Source organism: Bos indicus x Bos taurus, chromosome 1 (assembly GCF_003369695.1).
Source record: "Bos indicus x Bos taurus breed Angus x Brahman F1 hybrid chromosome 1, Bos_hybrid_MaternalHap_v2.0, whole genome shotgun sequence".
NCBI classification, from domain to species: Eukaryota; Metazoa; Chordata; class Mammalia; order Artiodactyla; family Bovidae; genus Bos; species Bos indicus x Bos taurus.
In genome coordinates, this window is record NC_040076.1 from 56,800,807 (window position 1) to 56,821,835 (window position 21,029).

General features: G+C 38.0%; 1 protein-coding gene across 1 annotated transcript in view; it reads right to left on the minus strand.

Moving 5' to 3' along the window:
* The window catches only part of SLC9C1 (solute carrier family 9 member C1), a gene marked incomplete at its 5' end in the record, with an annotated part of 104,709 nt that extends 84,146 nt beyond the window's left edge, over window positions 1-20,563 (minus strand). Inside the window, 4 exons of the mRNA XM_027550609.1 lie at window positions 2,739-2,867; window positions 9,647-9,812; window positions 17,314-17,442; window positions 20,408-20,563. Coding sequence (XP_027406410.1) covers window positions 2,739-2,867; window positions 9,647-9,812; window positions 17,314-17,442; window positions 20,408-20,563 — 580 coding nt within the window. The remainder of the gene's footprint in view (window positions 1-2,738; window positions 2,868-9,646; window positions 9,813-17,313; window positions 17,443-20,407) is intronic.
* Window positions 20,564-21,029: the final 466 nt, after the last annotated feature.

Below are 21,029 nucleotides of genomic sequence, written 5' to 3' on the forward strand. Positions count from 1 at the left end.
AATGGAAACCCATTCCAGGATTCTTGCCTGGAGAATTCCATTGACAAAGGAGCCTGATGGGCTACAGTCCATGGCACTGCAAAAAGCTGGACATCACTGAGAAGCTTGCACATAATACTAGATCAGGTATAGAGGCTGGACTTTGATCCTTCTGACCAGCATGTATTACTACACTTTACATTTCTCAGTTTTCCCCAAGGATGGTTTTTGAGCTTTTAAGATGCTTTTGAATATAAACATTTCCTTTTTCCTCACCTCAGTCATCTATGGGAAGGCCATATCTGCAGCAGGTTTTATGGTAAAAACTCTCTGAATACTGTATTCTGTCACCTCTTTTTGTACTCTGCGTTTTGGAAAATATTCTATGTATGTAGTTTGGTTTTCTCACACACCACAGAAAGGTTATATGAAGCATTTAAAGAGGATGTACCTTGTTCTGCTAAACTGGGGTTCTAGGATCACAACAGATATTCTAAACTGCCGTGGCTTGAGTAAACTAATTGGATACAAAAAACAAGGCTGAAAGTAGATGCTTCTTATGCCAAAGTTGGGTAGTTGTCCACGGCCTGGACCAGGCCTTGAGAAAGACATGAGTAAGGTGATTCTTTAAGTGAAATGTTCCCTTGGTATCTCTAATTTTCTTGAAGAGATCTCTAGTCTTTCCCATTCTGTTGTTTTCCTCTATTTCTTCGCATTGATCTCTGAGGAAGGCTTTCTTATCTCTTCTTGCTATTCTTTGGAACTCTGCATTCAGATGCTTATATCTTTCCTTTTCTCCTTTGCTTTTCGCTTCTCTTCTTTTCACAGCTATTTGTAAGGCCTCCCCAGACAGTCATTTTGCTTTTTTGCATTTCCTTTCCATGGGGATGGTCTTGATCCCTGTCTCCTGTACAATGTCACCAACCTTCGTCCATAGTTCATCAGGCACTCTATCTATCAGATCTAGGCCCTTAAATCTATTTCTCACTTCCACTGTATAATCATAAGGGATTTGATTTAGGTCATACCTGAATGGTCTAGTGGTTTTCCCTACTTTCTTCAATTTAAGTCTGAATGTGGCAATAAGGAGTTCATGATCTGAGCCACAGTCAGCACCTGGTCTTGTTTTTGTTGACTGTATAGAGCTTCTCCATCTTTGACTGCAAAGAATATAATCAATCTGATTTCAGTGTTGACCATTCTGAAGGAGATCAGCCCTGGGATTTCTTTGGAAGGAATGATGCTAAAGCTGAAACTCCAGTACTTTGGCCACCTCATGCGAAGAGTTGACTCATTGGAAAAGACTCTGATGCTGGGAGGGATTGGGGCAGGAGGAGAAGGGGACGACAGGGGATGAGATGGCTGGATGGCATCACTGACTCGATGGACGTGAGTCTCAGTGAGCTCCGGGAGTTGGTGATGGACAGGGAGGCCTGGCGTGCTGCAATTCATGGGGTCGCAAAGAGTCGGACACGACTGAGCAACTGAACTGAACCGAATTGATAGGACCTTTTTAATGTATTGCTTGATTTGGTTTGCTATTGTTTGGCTGGGATTTTTGCATCTATGTTCATCAGTGATATTGGCCTGTAATTTTCTCTCTTTTGTAGTATCTTTGTCTGGTTTTGGTATCAGGGTGATGGTGGTCTTGCAGAGTAAGTTTGGAAGTGCACTTTCCTCTGTAATTTTTTGAAATAGTTTCAAAAGGATAGGTGTTAATTCTTCTCTAAATGTTCCATAGAATTCACCTGTGAAGCCATCTGGTCTTGGACTTCTGTTTCTTTGGTTTTTGAAATCACAGATTCAATTTCAGTACTTGTAGTCAGTTTATTCATATTTTCAATTTCTTCCTGGTCTGATCTTGGGAGAATGTATCTTTCTAAGAATTTGTCCATTTTAGTGGCATATAGTTGCCTGTAGTAAGTAGCCTCTTATGGTCCTTTGTGTTTCTGTGGTGTCAATTATAACTTCTTTATTTCCAATTTTGTTGAGACTACACTCTAAACTACTGAAAGGATGAGGTTTTGATTAGGAAGGGGTATATAAGATGCTCACAGGAGTCCTGACAACTGTATTTTTTGTCCTAAGTCATAATTACTCATCTGTATACTTTATAATCACTCATTGCAGTGTGCATACATCACTTACCTTATATACACATGCATGCACATACACATGATAAAGCACAAAATACGTATGGCTCAGGACTATTTGAATGTGGCAAATGAACTTCTAGACATTTTAAAATCTCTCTGCTTACAAGCACTATGCTCAGGCCCTGTAGATGGCCATATAACTCACACTTTCTCCCTGAGCTGACAGCTTTCTGTGTTGCCTGCAGGGAGATGGTCACAGAGTAAAGGGAAGGGAAGACACCTCCCCTTGGCACTGTTGGATTCTCTACTCAACTCATCTTTTTAGTTCATCTTTGGCAGGTAAAAAAATTCTCTCACTCTTGTTATCAATAATTCTGGTTCAGTCTAGGTCTGAGGAATGTTGCTTCTATAGGCATCCTCATGAAAAGTCCCAACTTAGCCTCACAACAAAACCATAACCAATATTAAATAAGGGATGTTTGTTACCTCTTTGTAAATGGCCAATAATTATACTAATATGATTATGTTTGCATAAGTGTAATTTTGGTATTATAAAATCCATGTCAGAGGTCAGAAAATACAGTATTCTAATTTTAAGAAATTAAGATTTCAGAAAATATGGGATTCTAATTTTAAAAAAATTAGGAAAAAATAGGTTCTTACCTAAGGACTGGATCGTATTTTTGTGCAAGCTAAGGTCAATATTCACAATAACAGTGAATGTAATTAAAGACATTACAGAGGTCATCAGACTTTCTCCATTAATTAAACTGACGAGGCTTCTAGAAAGACCTACAGAGGGAAAAAAATTTTTTTAAGGAGGGAAAAATTTTCAAAAATATTAAAGAACAGAATTTATCAACAAGTAGAATGATATTTTCAGCCATGGATTTATATCATGTACTTTTTCTACATATTTAAATATACGTTAGTCATGTTTGTAAAATCTGTTCAAGAAGATTTCATTATGTATTAACTTACAAGCCTAGATCATTATGAGTAAGTACCAAATTAATTGTGGTTGATTAGGCATCAAAGAAAGGGCTTCCCTGGTGGCTCAGATGGTAACTAATCTGCCTGCAATGCAGGAGACTTGGGTTCAACCCCTGGGTTGAGAAGATTCCCTGGAGAAGGGAATGGCTACCCACTCCAGTATTCCTGCAAACTAAAATGGACAGGAATGGGTGAATTTAACTCAGATGACCATTATATCTACTACTGTGGGCAAGAATCCCTTAGAAGAAATGGAGTGGCCCTCATAGTTGACAAAAGAGTATGAAATGCAGTACTTGGGTGTAACTTCAAAAACAACAGAATGATCTCAGTTCATTTCCAAGGCAAACCATTCAACATCACAGTATCCAAGTCTATGCCCCAAGCACTAATGCTGAAGAAGCTGTAATCAAACAGTCTATTAAGATCTATAAGACGTTCTAGAACTAACACCAAAAAATGATGTTCTTTTCATCACAGGGGGTTGGAATGCAAAAGTAGGAAGTCAAGAAATACCTGGAAAAACAGGCAAGTTTGGCCTTGGAATACAAATTGAAGCAGGACAAAGGCTAATAGAGTTTTGCTGAAAGAACACTCTGGATGTAGCAAACACCCTCTTCCAGCAACACCAGACATGACTCTACACATGGACATCACCAGATAGTCAATACCGAAATCAGAGTCATTATATTCTTTGCAGCCAGGATGGAGAACCTCTATACAGCCAGCAAAAACAAGACCTGGAGCTGACTGTGGCTCACATCATGAGATCTTTATTGCAAAATTCAGATTTAAATTGAAGAAAGTAGGGAAAACCACTAGACCATTCAAGTATGACCTAAGTTAAATCCCTTATGATTATACAGAGGAGGTGACAAATAAATTCAAGGGATTAGATCTGATAGAATGCCCGAAGAACTATGGAAGGAAGTTCATGACATTGTATAGGAGACAGGGATCAAGACCATCCCCAAGAAAAAGAAATGCAAGAGGGCAAAATGGTTGTCTGAGAAGGCCTTACAAATAGCTGAGAAAAGAAGAGATGCCAAAAGCAAAGGAGAAAAGAAAAGATATACCCAATCGATTTCAGAGTTCCAGAGATGGCAAGGAGAGATAAGAGAGTCTTCTGAACTGAACAATACAAAGAAATAGAGGGAACAATAGAATGGGAAAGTTTTTTTTTTAATTTAATTTTATTTTTAAACTTTACATAATTGTATTAGTTTTGCCAAATATCAAAATGAATCCGCCACAGGTATACATGTGTTCCCCATCCTGAACCCTCCTCCCTCCTCCCTCCCCATACCATCCCTCTGGGTCGTCCCAGTGCACTAGCCCCAAGCATCCAGTATCGTGCATCGAACCTGGACTGGCAACTCGTTTCATACATGATATTTTACATGTTTCAATGCCATTCTCCCAAATCTCCCCACCCTCTCCCTCTCCCACAGAGTCCATAAAACTGATCTATACATCAGTGTCTCTTTTGCTGTCTCGTACACAGGGTTATTGTTACCATCTTTCTAAATTCCATATATATGCGTTAGTATACTGTATTGGTGTTTTTCTTTCTGGCTTACTTCACTCAAGAAAACTGGAGGTACCAAGGGAACATTTCATGCAAGAATGGGCATGATAAAGGACAGAAATGGTAAGGACCTAACAGAGGCAGAAGAGATTAGGAAGAGGTGGCGAGAATATAGAGGTCTTAAAGACCCAGATAAACATGACGGTGTGGTCACTTACCTACAGCCAGACATCTTGGAGTGTGAACTCTAAGTGAACTTTTAGGAAGCATTATTATGAACAAAGCTATTGGAGGTGATAGAATTCCAGCTGAGTTATTTAAAATCCTAAAAGATGATACTGTTAAAGTGCCACATTCAATATACTATCAAATTTGGAAAACCCAAGGATGGCCAGAGGACTGGAAAAAATCAGTTTTCATTCCAATCCCAAAGAAAGGCAATGCTAAAGAATGTTCAAACTACCATCAAATCAGAACAGATCAGTCGCTCAGTCGTGTCCGACTCTTTGCGACCCCATGAATCGCAGCACGCCAGGCCTCCCTGTCCATCACCAACTCCCGGACTTCACTCAGACTCACGTCCATTGAGTCAGCGATGCCATCCAGCCATCTCATCCTCTGTCGTCCCCTTCTCCTCCTGCCCCCAATCCCTCCCAGCATCAGAGTCTTTTCCAATGAGTCAACTCTTCGCATGATGTGGCCAAAGTACTGGAGTTTCAGCTTTAGCATCATTCCTTCCAAAGAAATCCCAGGGCTGATCTCCTTCAGATTGGACTGGTTGGATCTCCTTGCAGTCCAAGGGACTCTCAAGAGTCTTCTCCAATGCCACAGTTCAAAAGCATCAATTCTTAGGGGCTCAGCCTTCTTCACAGTCCAACTCTCACATCCATACATCAATTGCACTTATCTCATACCAGCAAGATAATGCTCAAAATCCTTCAAGCTAGGCTTCAACAGTACATGAACCAAGAACTTTCAGATATACAAGCTAGGTTTAGAAAAGGCAGAGGAACCAGAGATCAAATTGCTAACATTTATTGGGTCAGAGAAAAACCAAGGAAATTCCAGAAAAATATCCACTTCTGCTTCATTGTTTCTGCTAAGCCTTTGACTTCTGGATCACAACAAACTGTGGAAATTCTTAAAGAGATGGGAATACCAGACCCCCTAATCTGCCTCCTGAGAAAACTGTATTTAAGTAAAGAAGAAAGAGTTAGAATTGGACATGAAAAAACAGACTGGTTCAAAATTGGGAAAAGAGTACCTCAAGGCTGTATGTTGTCACCCTGCTTATTTAACTTATATACAGTGTACATCATGTAAAATTCTGGGTTGAATAAATTACAAGCTTGAATCAAGATTGCCAGGAGAAATATCAACAACCTCAGATATACAGATGATATCACTCTAATGGCAGAAACTGAAGAGGACCTAAAGAGTCTCTTGATGAGCATAAAAGAGGAGAGTGAAAAAGCTGGCTTAAAACTCAACATTCAGAAACTAAGATCTGGTCCCATCACTTCATGGCAAATAGGGAAAAAGTGGAAACAGTGGCAAATTTTATTTTCTTGGACTCCAAAATCAATATAGATGATAAAATTAAAAGATGCTTGGGGCTGGTGCACTGGGATGACCCAGAGGGATGGTACGGGGAGGGAGGTGGGAGGGGGGTTCAGGATGGGGAAAATGTGTACACCCGTGGAGGATTCATGTTGATGTATGGCAAAACCAATACAATATTGTAAAGTAATTAGCCTCCAATTAAAATAAATAAATTTAAGTTAAATAAATAAATAAAAGATGCTTGCTTCTTGGAAGAAAAGTTATGACAAACCTAGCATATTAAAAAGCAGAGACATCACTTTACTGACAAAGGTCTGTATAGTCAAAACTATGGCTTTTCCAATAAAGGAGCTTCCTGGGTGGCACAGTGGTAAAGAATCTGCCTGCCAATGTAGGAGACACAAGAGACATGGGTTCAATCCCTGAGTCGGGAAGATTCATTGGAGAAGGAAATGGCAACCCCCTCCAGTATTCTTGCCTGGAAAATCCCATGGAGAGAGGAACCAAAGACTAGGACACGACTAAGCGCACACACAAATGGTTTTTCCAGTAGTCCTGTATGAATGTGAGACTTGGACCATAAGGAAGGCTGAGTGCCAAAGAATTGATTCTTTTGAATTTTAGTGCTGGAAAAGACTCTTAAGAGTCCTAGGATCCTCTGTCCATAGGATTTTTCAGGCAAGAATACTGGAATGGGTTGCCATTTCCTATTCCAAGGAATCTTCCAAGGGAATAGAACTTGCATCGCCTGCATTGGCAGGCAACTCTTTGCCACTGATTCACCAGGGGGAGCTTGTTTTATGTAAGATAATCAACTAGAGCTCTCATTTCTTGTTTCAAAGTACAGATGAAAATGTGAAATTTATTATTTTTTAATTCTGAGACTTGGTCTATATAAATATGTACACCATGCATTTAAGACAAGACAAAAAAATGATAGTAGAGGGATAAGGCAGACTTATAAACCAAAGCTCTATACCATGGTAACTAACCAAAGTATTAATGCAGTTGTCCAGGTAGTCAGACTGTAATTAGTAATTGTCTGACTTTCTCATACATCACTTTCAATGGTTTTAGAAATCAAATTCCATTAATGGTGAGCATTCTGATATATTTCCATCTTAATCTCCTCCATTTATGATATTATTCCAAGTTTAGATATCTATCAATTATTCTTTCTTTCTTTCTTTGCCATTCAATGTTCCTGTGGGGCAACACTATAACTGAACTTCTTTAATAACTTTCAAAATGTCCATAGGAAGGAAATATTAAGGAAATGGTAAAAACCTTTCTTGAACCAATCAGCCTATCCTTCTGATCACAATCTAATACAGTAAGTATGCTACTGGAAAAGAAGCAAAGCCAAGGCAGTCTGTCCCTGTAGAAACTCATTGCCTTCATGATCTAATTCCTCACCTGTCTCTGCATTCATGCCTTCTGCATAAGACTGAAGTTTATATTACCAAAGAGATTTTTTTTTTTTTAATAAGACTTTATACAAGGAGAGGCTTGAGAAAGATTTCTGCTTCTACTCTCTTAGATCCCCGCCACCATCATGGCAGAATTTCCTGGCTACTCTTCTGGAGGAATGTGAGAAATAATATGGTAGAAATGATCTTCCGGGTGAGGCCATTCTAGATCATTTAGCTCCCAGATAACCCTCTAGCTGACTGCAAATTCATTAGTGAGCCTAGCCAAGATCAGCAGAGCCCAGTTCATACCATCAAAGCTACCAAACTCATGAGAAATAAAAAAATGATCGTAGTTTTAAGCCACTACCCTTTGGAGTTATTTTTAGTCAAAGGCAAAGACAAAAACAAACCCTAACTGATACTGTTGTATAACTATTTCATCTTAGAAAATAGGGCTATAACAAAATGAATATTTGGAAATAAAGACAAGGAGCATAAGAGGAGTCAATAGATCATAAAAAGCTCAAGACAATGTGAATGTATCCATGTACTCCAAACATTAGGCCTGGCCAGATTTTATTGTTGAGAATGAAATAAAAAATATATAAAAGTCTTTCTGTGAAAACTCAGGCAAAAATATTTCCAAGAGAAAAATAAATGTTTTATACTTTAAAAATGATGCAAAATGAGGAGAAAAGCAAAATTCCAAAAGTAACGGCAAGATGACCAAAGATTATAAGAATAACTTTGTAAGTAAATCCAAAGAAATGATTTAAATTCAACAATGGTAAACCAGGAAGGCAATGGTTTGACTTTATAAACTCTAAGATTATAAAGTTAAGAGGATTATGGAATTCTCTCAGGTAGTACAGAACTCCTCCAAATCTTATGAGTATGAAAAGGAGCAGGAATTGACAGAGTCCCATAGCAGCAGGGTTGGGGGATAGATGCTGATACAATCTTAATCTCCTTGTCTTAAAGATCTGACTTTTCTTTATTCATATAGATACACTTGATATTTCTCCCCTACTCTCCTTCTACTTGCCTCAGATAGCTCTTTCCTTTTTAACTGTCCATTAAAAAGTGTTCCTGTGAGGGTGTGTATGCATGTATGTGCCACATTAAAATTCTATTTTAAAACAAATGTTTCCATTCTCATTATAAAAAATAGTCAAGCAAACATAAATTAGGTAATTTTTCCTTTTTTTTGAATGTGAGTCTTGGCATTTTTTTTTTTTTTTCTGGGTTACACTGACTTGGTATTTTACTTTTCAAAAGAGGTTTCTTTCTCCTAAAACAGTGCACACTGAAAACACTATATCATTAATGATTTTATTGTTTTTGACTCTTTAGAATTTTGGTCTTAATGGTGACAAAGACTTAAAAGATAATTTTTTTTTTTTACAGACAGCATTATCCAAAGAACAGCGTTTTCAACAGAAAAGAGGTGTTGGGCAATAAAAATGTTACCATGAAATACATACAATATTGTAATGCTCCCATAACTATTCTGTTGGCTCAAGGCAGACGCATGCATGAAGTCAAGCATTCCAAATAATGCCCTGCCTTACAAGGCATTGGTGGTAGAATTCTCACTTGCCACATGGGAGGCTGGGGATCGATTCCCAGCCAATGCAAAAGGCAGATTATTTTCTTTGGGCTTCCTTTGTGGCTTAGCTAGTAAAAAATCTGCCTGCAATGTGGGAAACCAGGGTTTGATCCCTGGGTTGGGAAGATCCCCTGGAGAAGGGAAAGGCTACCCACTCCAGTATTCTGGCCTGGAGAATTCCATGAACTGTATAGTTCATGCCCTCACAAAGAGTTGGACATGACTGATCGACTTTAACTTTCACTTGCATTCCACAACTGAATGTAAGACTTAAAATACTAAGTAAGCCCACCACTGGCATTTCATCCTATTCTAAGAATCACCAAATGAATCTCTATGTTCAAACCTTAGTGTCCCTGCACCCCACTTCACATAGTAAGAAGCTATAATGAACAAAGATCTTAAAACTAGACAATTTAAACATGGAATATATTTTAAATATAGGAAAAGAGAGAAATATACCTACCCAGATCTTTTATAGCAGATGAAGTCAGCATGGGATCTAAACTCACAAGTATAGCTGAAAATAATAACCATGGGGTGGTTTTCAAAAGCAATTTATTCACAGATGCCAGATACCAAAGGATTAAGGTATAGTTAATCAGAAAGCCAGGAACCGTAATGAAAACTATCTGCAAAGAAATTTCATAGATAGAAAAATCAAATTGCATTTGTATTACATTTTTAAAAGCAAAATCAGGATACTGAAGATGTAGAATCACATTAAATCCATCAAAGGGAAATTTTCTATTATATTACTTAACAACTATGTGCTTGAAACTCTGGAAATAAGGGAAAAAGTTGCAGTGAGAGTCTTAGAATCTAAGAAATACTAGTTATAGGAAATATTATAATTAAAAAACAACTTTTATACAAACTGCTACATATAAAATAGATAAACAACAGGGTCCTACTATAAAGCACAGGGAATTATATTCAATATCCTGTAATAAACCATAAAGGAAAAAACAAATTTTTAATTATCTTGATAAAGACATTGAATATAGATATGTATCTGTGAAGGTAGATACCATATAAATATACTATATGTTGCTGCTGCTGCTGCTAAGTCGCTTCAGTCGTGTCCGACTCTGTGCGACCCCATAGACGGCAGCCCACCAGGCTCCCCAGTACCTGGGATTCTCCAGGCAAGAACACTGGAGTGGGTTGCCATTTCCTTCTCCAATACATGAAAGTGAAAAGTGAAAGTGAAGTCGCTCAGTCGTGTCCGACTCTTAGCGACCCCATGGACTGCAGCCTACCAGGCTCCTCCATCCATGGGATTTTCCAAGCAAGAGTACTGGAGTGGGGTGCCATTGTCTTCTCCAATATGTTACATATGTATAATATATATACACATTTAACAATGGATAAAAACTGAGACATAGTTTATTAACACAGAAAAAAGAAAAAAAATTTAGAAAGAGGTTACAAAAGAGTGGGGGTCAGGGGAGGAAAGAGAAAACAAAATAATAGAAAGAGTGCATGGAAATGGCAGAGGACCAGGGAAAAGATAGGAAGGAAAATTCTATTATTTCAGAAGTGGAACCTGGCCTTCTGCCTTCCCACTAGTGGGAAGTTGCCTTCTATTTTCTCTTATTCTGTGGTGGCTATTTAGCATGATTTTATGACCAAACAGACTTGGGAAAATATGCTGATTGTTCCTTGAAGTACCTGTGAGAATTCACAAATATACTCCCATGTTCACTACAGCATTATTCACAACAGCCAAAACATTAAGCAATCTAAATGTCCATCTATAGATGAATGGATAAGGAATATGCATTATGTATATATATACATATATGGAATATTATTCAGTCATAAGAAAAAGAAGGAAATCTTGCCATTTGCCACAATATAAGTGGATCTTGAGGGCATATACTAAGTGAAATAAATTATACAGAGAAAGACAAATGCCATATGATCTCACTTACGTGTGGAATCTAAAAAAACAAATTCATAGATTTGGAGAACAGATTCATGGTTGACAGAGGCAGGTAATCAGGTTAGTTAGGAGATGAAGGTGTGAAATGCATAAAATTGGTCATAAGGCACCAATTTCCAGTTATAAAATAAGTAAAGCATGCTAAGTCGTTTCAGTCGTGTCCGACTCTGTGCGACCCCATAGAGGGCAGCCCACAAGGCTCCCCCGTCCCTGGGATTCTCCAGGCAAGAACATTGGAGTGGGTTCCCATTTCCTTCTCCAATGCATGAAAGTGAAAAGTGAAAGTGAAGTCACTCAGTCGTGTCCAACTCTTAGTGACCCCATGGACTGCAGCCCACCAGGCTCCTCAGTCCATGGGATTTTCCAGGCGAGAGTACCGGAGTGGGGTGCCATTGCCTTCTCCGAAGTAAAGCATAGGGGCATAATATCAGTATGGTGACTACAGTTAACAGCAATAATGTATTTCATATACAGCCAACAGTATACTGATTACTCATTCCTATTTAAAACAGTAGCTATTGTTGAGAAAGGCCATAAGACTAGGAGAAAGATCTACAACTAAAGATATAAAGAAACCATGACAACTCAAGTGCCCATTAACAGATGAATAGATAAGGGGATGTGGTTTTTATATTCAATAGAATATTATTCAGCCATAAAAAGAATGGAAGGCAGCTATGCTCACCACTATACAATCAATGCAAGAATAAAATTCTGCCATTTGCAGCAATGTGGATAGACTTAGAGAACATTATGCTTAGAGAAATCAATCAGAGAAAGATAAATACTATATATCATTTATATGTGGAATCTAAAAAAAATACAAATGAATATATATGCAAAAGAGAAATAGATTCATAGATATAGAAAACAAATTAGTGGTTACCAAAAGGGAAAGGTAAGTGAGGTAGGGACAAATTAAGTGTATGGGGTTGACGGAATGTATAAAATAAGCAACAAAGACATATTGTACAGCACAGAGAATTATAGCCATTATCTTTTAATCTCAAAATATATGGATTCACTACATTGTATACCTGAAACTAACATAATATTTTAAATAAACTATATTAAAAAAAAAGAAAAGAAAACACACCATAAGATGGGAAGAGGAGCCAGAAACACTATGGAGTCAAGACCCATATCCACAGTGAGTGAGCCACAGCTAGAAGAATTACAATTGCAGAGTTTCTGTCTTAGAAGTGAAGAGTCCAGGCCCTGCGTCAGGATCCCTGGGCTGGGGGTACTGCACCATGATGATGATATCACTAGAACATTTGGCTTTGAAGGCCAGCAGGACTTGCTTTTGGGATAGACAGACGGCTGTGAGAAATAGAACCTCCACTCTTAAAGGGCACACACAAAATCTCAGATGCTCTGGGACCCAAGGCAGAAGCAATAATTTGAAAGGAGCCAAGGTCAGACCCACCTACTGATCTTGAAAAATCTTTCAGAGTGGAATGACGCCCCAGAGACATAGACACAGCTGGTAGCCATTTCGGGGAACTTGTTCTACCACGTGGACACTGGTATTGGCAAGTGCCATTTTGGAATCCTTCATCTAGCTTATTAATCTGCAGAATCTGGCCCTGCTTGTTGGCAAAAGTATTGGAACACCTCAGGACAAGCAGCTACCTGGGTGAAGATACAGCTCTGCCTACCCGTAGGCTAGTTTCCTTAAGACTCCTTGAGTGTACAGCTAACCTGGGACACAGCCCTGTTCATCAAAAAGGCTAGGATCCAACCCCATATATCAATATACTGGCACTAGTCCTAGGATCCTCTGGGTCTCTACAGTCAGCTGGAGGAACCTAGTTTCACCTACCATCAAGCTGGCACTAGCCCCAGGATGCATCCTCACCCACCAGTGGGTAGACATGAACCCAGGAACCACAAGAGCACCAAAGCCATCCAGATGAACAGGACAGCACTTGCTCCAGGTGCCCCCCTGGATCATGGCCCTGCCCATCAGCAGGCCAATAGTAGCCCTGGCACCCCCACCACCCAGCATATCAGCAAGCTGATACCAGCTCCAAGACACTTTCGATGCCTCAGCTGCCCACCCCTGGGATTCAGCCTTATTCACCAACAGGTCAACATGAACTTTGGAGCACCCCAGGCCCTGTAATCAGCTGTGTCAGGAACTGGACCCACCAACCAGCAGGTAGACACTAGATACAGGATCCCTGGTCCCACAGAAACCCACTCCAGAACACAGCTCTGCCTACCAGTGGGCCAGCCCTAGCCCCAGGACCCCCCAGGGATCTGCAGCCAGCTGCCTGAGTCCAGGCCCTTCCCACCAGCAGCTGGCAGCATCCACACAAGGCAGAGCCTAGAAACCAACTGAACTGGGGCCAGCCACATCTATCAGACTTTCCACGGTGGTCAGCCTGCTGCAAGAGATGGACCCATGTAGCTCATGTAAGAAGAACCCCTAGAGGATGTAGCCCTGGTGAAGAGAGGGGAGTGTGTCACTGTGGCACAGAGGACTTCTCCTAAAAAAGACCACTTCCCCAAGGTTGGAAAATGCGATGAACCTATCAGATACATATAAATAAGATAGTATATTAGGCAGAATGAAGCATGTGGAGTATGTTCCAAATATATATTTGAAGGAAGAAGATAAAAGCTCAGAACTAAGTGAAGTAGAGATAAGCAAGCTACCTGATAAAGACGATCCAAGAATCCAGGAGAAGATTAAATGAATAGAGTGAGAAGATGGAAGTTTTTAACAAAGAGTTAGAAAATATAAAGAAGAATCAGAGATGAAGAATGTAATAATTAAAATTAAAAATGCAGTAGAAGTAATCAACCGGAGAAGGCAATGGCATCCCACTCCAGTACTCTTGCCTGGAAAATCCCATGGACGGAGGAACCTGGTGGGCTGCAATCCATGGGGTTGCTAAAAGTTGGACACGACTGAGCGACTTCACTTTCACTTTTCACTTTTATGTATTGGAGAAGGAAATGGCAACCCACTCCAGTGTTCTTGCCTGGAGAATCCAAGGGACAGAGGAGCCTGGTGGGCTGCCGTCGATGGGGTCTCACAGTGTCGGACACGACTGAATCGACTTAGCAGCAGCAGCAGAAGTAATCGACAGTAGATTAGAAGATACAGAGGAATGGAGCAGGGAACTGGAAAACAGAGTACTAGAAATCACTGAAGCCGAACACAAAAAAGAAAAACACACAAAAAGAAAGGACAGTTTAAGAGATCTCTGAAAGAACATTAAACATACTAACATTAGCATAATAGTCTCTGAAGGAGAAGAGAGAGAGAGAAAGGGACAGAGGATATATTTAAAGAAATAACAGGGGAAGACTTCCTTAACCTGAGAAAAGGAAAAAGATAATTATTGTATATGCAATTAATCTTTGGTCAGTTAATCTATGACAAAGGAGGAAGAAATATATAATAGGGGAAAGACAGCCTATTTGATAAATAGTGTTGAAAAACTGAATAGCTATATGCAAAAGAATTAAACTGTACTACTTTCTCACATCCTGCACAAAAATAAATTCAAAATGGACTAAACACGTGGAAAACTTCCAGAAGAAACCATAGATAGTAAGATCCTTGTCATCAATCTTAGTAATCTTTTTTTTTGGCTTTGTCTCTTTATGCAAGAAAAACAAAAGCAAAAGTAAATAAATGCGACTACGTGAAGCTAGAATGCTTTTGCATAGTGAAGGAAATCATCAACAAAAGAAAAAGGTCACTTACTAAATGGATGAAGATATTTGCAAACAATATATCCAATAAGGGGTTAAGATCTAAAACATACAAAGAACTCATACTACTTAACATCAAAAACAAGCAAACAACCCCATTAAGTAATGGGCAAAGGATCAGAACAGTCATTTTTCCCAAGAAGAAATACAAGTGACCAATAGATATATGAAAATATGCTCAACGTCACTAATCATCAGGGAAATGCAAATCCCTGATTTCAACAATGTGATATCACCTCACATCTATCAAAAGGGCTATGATAAAAGACAACCAATAACAAGTGTTGGTGAGGATGTAGAGAAAAGGGAAACCTCATGAACCATTTGCAAAATGTAAATTGGTGCAGCCACTATGGAAAAAAGACATGGAGATTCCTCTAAAAATTAAAAATTGCACTACCATATAATCCAGCAATTCCACTTTTGGGTATTCATACAAAGAAAATGAAAATGCTCATTCAAAAAAATATGTGCACTCTATGTTCATTGCGGCATTATTTACAATAGCCAAGATATGAAGCAACCTAAATGTTCATTGATAGATGGATAAAGAAGATGAGGTATACACACATATGCACACGATGGAAGACTACTGAGCAACAAAAGAGAATGAAATCTCGCCATTTGCAACAACACGGATGGACCTAGAGGGTAGTATGCTAAGTGAACAAACAGCAGAACAGAAACAGAGGCATAAAGAGAGCAAACAGGTAACCACCTGGAGAGGGGATTGAGAGCAGGAAAGAAATAGCTGTGGGAGATTAAGAAGTACAAACCTTCAGCACAAAACAAATGAGTCACAGGTTTGAAATGTACAGTGTGGGGAATACAGTCAAAAACTGATATTTTTGTATGGTGACATACTGTAACTAGAATTACTGTGATGACCACTTCGAAAAGTATATAAATATTGAATCACTATGTTGTATAACAGGAATTAGCACAGTGATGTAGGTCAATTATACTTCAAAAATAAATAAATAAGCAAACAAACTCATAGAAAAGGAGACCACAGTTGTGGTTACCAGAGACAGTGGTAACCACAGGGGAAGTGAGAAGGAGAATTGGATGAAGACAGTACAAAGATACAAACTTACAAACTTCTAATTATGAGATAAACAAGTAATAGGAATATAATGTATAACATGATAAATATGATTAACATTGCTGTAAGTTATATAAGTTGTTAAGAGAGTAAATCCTAAGAATTCTCATTACAAAGAAAAATATTTTTTCTATTTCTTTAATTTTGTAACTGCATGAAATGATGGATATTCACTGAACTTATTATAATTATTTCATGATGAATATTAATCATTATGCTGTACCCTTAAACTTATATAGTGATCCAAGTTGATTATATCGCAATAAAACTGAAGAAAAAAAAGATTCTGTAAAAATTGAAAGTCCAAATGAAAAAATAAAATGAAACTGAACATGCATCTCATGTCATTAAAAAATTAGCTCAAATTAGATCATAGGCCTAAATGTGAAATCTAAACTTATTAAACTTCTAGAAGAAAACATAAGAGAAAATCTTAGTGACATTGAATTAGGAAATAATTTTTAATATGACATAAAAACACAAATTCTAAAAGAAAAAATTTTCAATATTTGGACAAATTGGACTTCATCAAAAATAAAAACTTTTGGAAAAAAGAAAACTACAGTGGTACCAAAGCAGAAATTTATTATTTTTGATCATGAATCTAAGTCATACATGGAAGACAATGAAACTATTATGTAATTATTGAAGAACCAGCGAAAAACAATATGTAATGGATTTTTAAAAATCAATTTGATTGAATATAATTTATCTTTCTTAGGAATGATTTTTGAAAATAATGCCTGTAAAAGTCACTATATAATTTTTTTCACCTGGCATCTACTTGAGACTTTAAGAATAAAGCTATAGAAACCATATCCTACTTTTTTTCTGATTATTAATTAATATTCAAAAGAAATGTAGTATATGGAAATAACAAATAATGAGAAAATTAGTCTTTCTACTTGTACCCCATGACCTTGCAAATTACTGTCTATGCTGAAAGTCGCATCAATATTTGGACAAATTTCTAAGATAAATCAAATTAAATTGAATCATTAAAAAAAAAGGTTGGATTAGGGATTGCCTCACTGATACATTGGTAAGGGACTGACTTCAAAGAAATTCGGAGGGAATTCTCTTGGTTGATGAAAATTTTTTATCTGGATTGGGTGATGGTTACACAGGTATTTGTCAGAACTCATCACACTGTATGTTCAAAATGTATGCACAGTACTGCATGTAAATTATATCTCAAAATAGTTTTTTAAATGTAAAAAAGAATTTTTGTAAGAAAAAATTTTTTAAGTTTTTTAAAATGTAAGAAAAACCTGAACATATATAACATGTAGTAGTTTGTGAGTAAATAATATTATTGAAAATAACACCTGCCAAAATAACTTCTTACCTGCCAAAATAACTTGTGGAGCAGGTAAACATCCATATCAAATGCAACACTAAAGATGATTACCGGTGTAAATAGATTAAAAAATAAGTGTGAATCCATCCATTGTATGGCATCTGCATATTCTTGGACCTAATAATATAAGACTGTTATTTTCTCATTTACCCATTAGTCTGTTAGCATGGAATACATGTCAGGCATTCCTATCTCTAGCAAAAAATAAAAAGACACATCACAACATAATAAGTGCTTAAGTCTTAACTCTGTTGGATTTTTATAGTTTTCCATCAGGTCATTACCAGCTACAGCAAAAAGTTAATGGACATCTTTATGTCTAGTCTTTCTTTTTAAGGAACAAACATAGGAAGTACATTGACATAGGTACTAAAGGATATGTAGGAGATTTTCAGGCATACAAGAGAAGAGATTTTGGGTAGATGGATCATCATGCACAAAATCCACAAAGGAGTAAACAATTGCATCAAATTCCAGAAACTACATAATTAGCCATGGCTTATGTAAATGTGCACAGAAGAACAGTAGGAATAAGAGACTAGGAAGTTAATGCAGTTCATGAAATAATTGATTAGTGGCCTTTATCATAAAATATTTAGTTGCAATTTTTAAACCTTATTATGGGTGTCTGTAACTAAGCAGGATTCTATGGGGCCTTCCCCAGAGAGACCCCTCCCTCATAGCCTCTGCTTTAGCTCCTCTCTGAAGTATCTAAATAATAGTGTCTGACGAATATCTGCTGAGTTATTTTACAGATGCTAAATCCCCACCAAATGAAAGAAATAAACACGTCCCCTCAGGAGTCTGGTTGGAACCAGGAAATATTTGCAATGATTTTACTTTACCTCACCATCAACCAATCAGAGAATTGTGCACAAGTTGATCACATACCCTGGGACTCCCCTCATTTGCCTTGCTTTTAAAATGCTTTGCTGAAACCCATCAGCGAAGACTTTTTGAGCACTAGATGTCTGGTACTCCTCGTATGGCACCTTATAATAGATGCTTTCCTTCACCACAATCCACTGTCAGTAAATTGGCTTTCCTGCTTGACGGTGAGCAGAGATAAGTTTGGTTCATTAACACATCCATTCAACATTCACTCATGAAGGAAACACTGAGTACCTACTGGTTAGGTGATACTCTTGTATCTGGAACATAATTCTTCACTGGTCTCTTGTGTTTCTCTGTACCTTATGGGTGGAGGCACTGATCGCTTTTTTTCCAGGAATATTTTCTTTCAAGAATATTTGTATGTACTAACAGCTTTGGAAGATACAGCAAATGTCTCCCTCCAGAACAAAGGGCAGGTTTACTATCACTGTCCAGTGTAATAAGGATAATATCTCTCTCTGGAGCAAGGGGGAAGATGAGCTCACTGCCCATCATAAAATAACTCAAGTTCTCTAAACTCAGATTTCCTCTCTTATAATGTAACCCATTGCGTATGCAGATTTCACCTTGCCCTCTTTACTTCTCTTTATGGGGTTCATAGAATGGAACAAGAAAATCCTAGGCTCTGGATTCTGCTATTGCCATGAGTAACAGAGTACTTTGTCTCTAGCCCAGGAGTCCCGTGTGTTTTGACAGGATTGGGAAACTGTGGCAAGTTAATTTATTAGATCAAAACCTGAGTAAAATCTTAGACCCTTCACAGTTCTAGACATAGGGGCCTTTCCTTTAAGAGTCGTTGACAAATAGGAAAGTTTATAGAAGTATTTAAAGTAACATTTATGTAAAATATCATATGATTATGAAACCTGTTCATAACAAATGAAGTAGTAACCTGCTTCTGATTTTTGCCTGGATACATGGTTTCCATTATCATTTTTAACATCACTGATATAATTTGTTTGAGAAAGTCAATCATTTTTACACACATTCCTATTTACATATGGATTAACTAAGGTTGCTGCCGCTGCTGCTAAGTCGCTTCAGTCGTGTCCGACTCTATGCGACCCCATAGACGGTAGCCCACCAGGCTCCCCTGTCCCTGGGATTCTCCAGGCAAGAACACTGGAGTGGGTTGCCATTTCCTTCTCCAATGCATGAAAGTGAAAAGTGGAAGTGAAGTCGCTGAGTCGTGTCCGACTTTTAGTGCCGACCCCATGGACAGCAGCCCCCAGACTCCTCCATCCATGGGATTTTCCAGGCAAGAGTACTGGGGTGGCGTGCCATTGCCTTCTCCATTAACTAAGGCAGGTATTGGCAAACTATGGTCCCTGGGAACGAATCTGGCTCAATGCCTGTTTTTGGTAAATGAAGTATTATTGGAATACAGCTATGCCAATTTACTTATGGACTGTCTGTGGCTGCTTTTAAATTACAATGGCAGAATTGAGTAGCTGTGATAGAGATCATACAGCCTGCTTAGTCCAGAATATGCACTATATGACTTTTTACAGAAAAAAAACTTTGCTGCCAATCCCTGGGCTAGAGGACTATTTAATGTGCCAGTAATGCATTCTACATTCCTTATAGTAAGTATATTCTCTCTTCTCTACCTGACTACAGCTGTTCCCAACTATTTAGTATTACTGTAGATACCTTGGCTATATAGTTTGCTTTTTCTCTCACTTCTAACTCCATGTAAGAGGTTCAATGTATGTTTCTTGATATATTCCAAGCCAAGCATACAGAGAACCTCCATTCTAATGGAAAACCTATGAAACATTCCTGAGGCAATAGATTGGTTCAATGTCAGAATTCTCTTGGTAATAGAGTCTTGTATCAGTAGTTCAAAGTCTTTCTGGGTTTCTATCTTGTTAGCCAATTTCTTGTCTAAGGTTTTGAATTATGATTAAATACTCAGCTACTCACACTCTCAGTAGCTATGTGTGTATTCATTCTGAATTGCCTACCTAGTTTGAGACCTAGGCTCTGTTCTGACGATGTTAAGCTGGATTTCAGCTCTTTCATACCTGGGTCCTTTTTCTACACAGCTGATCTAATGTTATTCACATCACAAGCATATATGAACTGGTACAGCAGTAAAAAGATATGCTTATAAGTTTTCTTAAGCCATCTTTGTATGAATCTTAGATATACTCAAAAATAAAATACACATATTTACTATACACACCTTGTCAGATGTAAAACTTAGCATTTCAAAACTGCATCCAAGTAAAAATAATATCACAGGGAGAGGAATTGGAAAGTCTTTCAAGTGTTGGTTCAAAAGTGCTGCAAAAAATATGTCTATTGAAAGGCAATGAGGTATCACACTTAACAGAACTTTAATTTGTTATGACTTCTTAATATGAAGACAATGAAATAAAGAAATATAGCAAGTAAGTGACGAAACAGTAACTGAAGCCCTCCCTCACACTTAAACACATAGAATCAGTATAATTGGTAATCTACTAAACTCATGCTTTACTCATTTTATGATGTGTATTATTTCCTTAGAGTCTTTAGTAAACATTGCTAGTAATCATTGGTTCTTGGGTTACTACTAAAATATTTATAGTAATATATGTACATGCTATAAATCAGCTTTCATTTTTTAAGCAATCCAGCAATAAGGGATTAATAAATAACTAAAATGAAATATCCTGGCTGATTCTCAATATAACAATGAGGAATTAGTATAACAATGAGAAAATCTAGCTACCTTCCCTGGTGGCTCAGACAGTAAAGAGTCTGCCTGCACACAGGAGACCTGGGTTTGATCCCTGGGTCGGGAATATCCCCTGGAGAAGGAA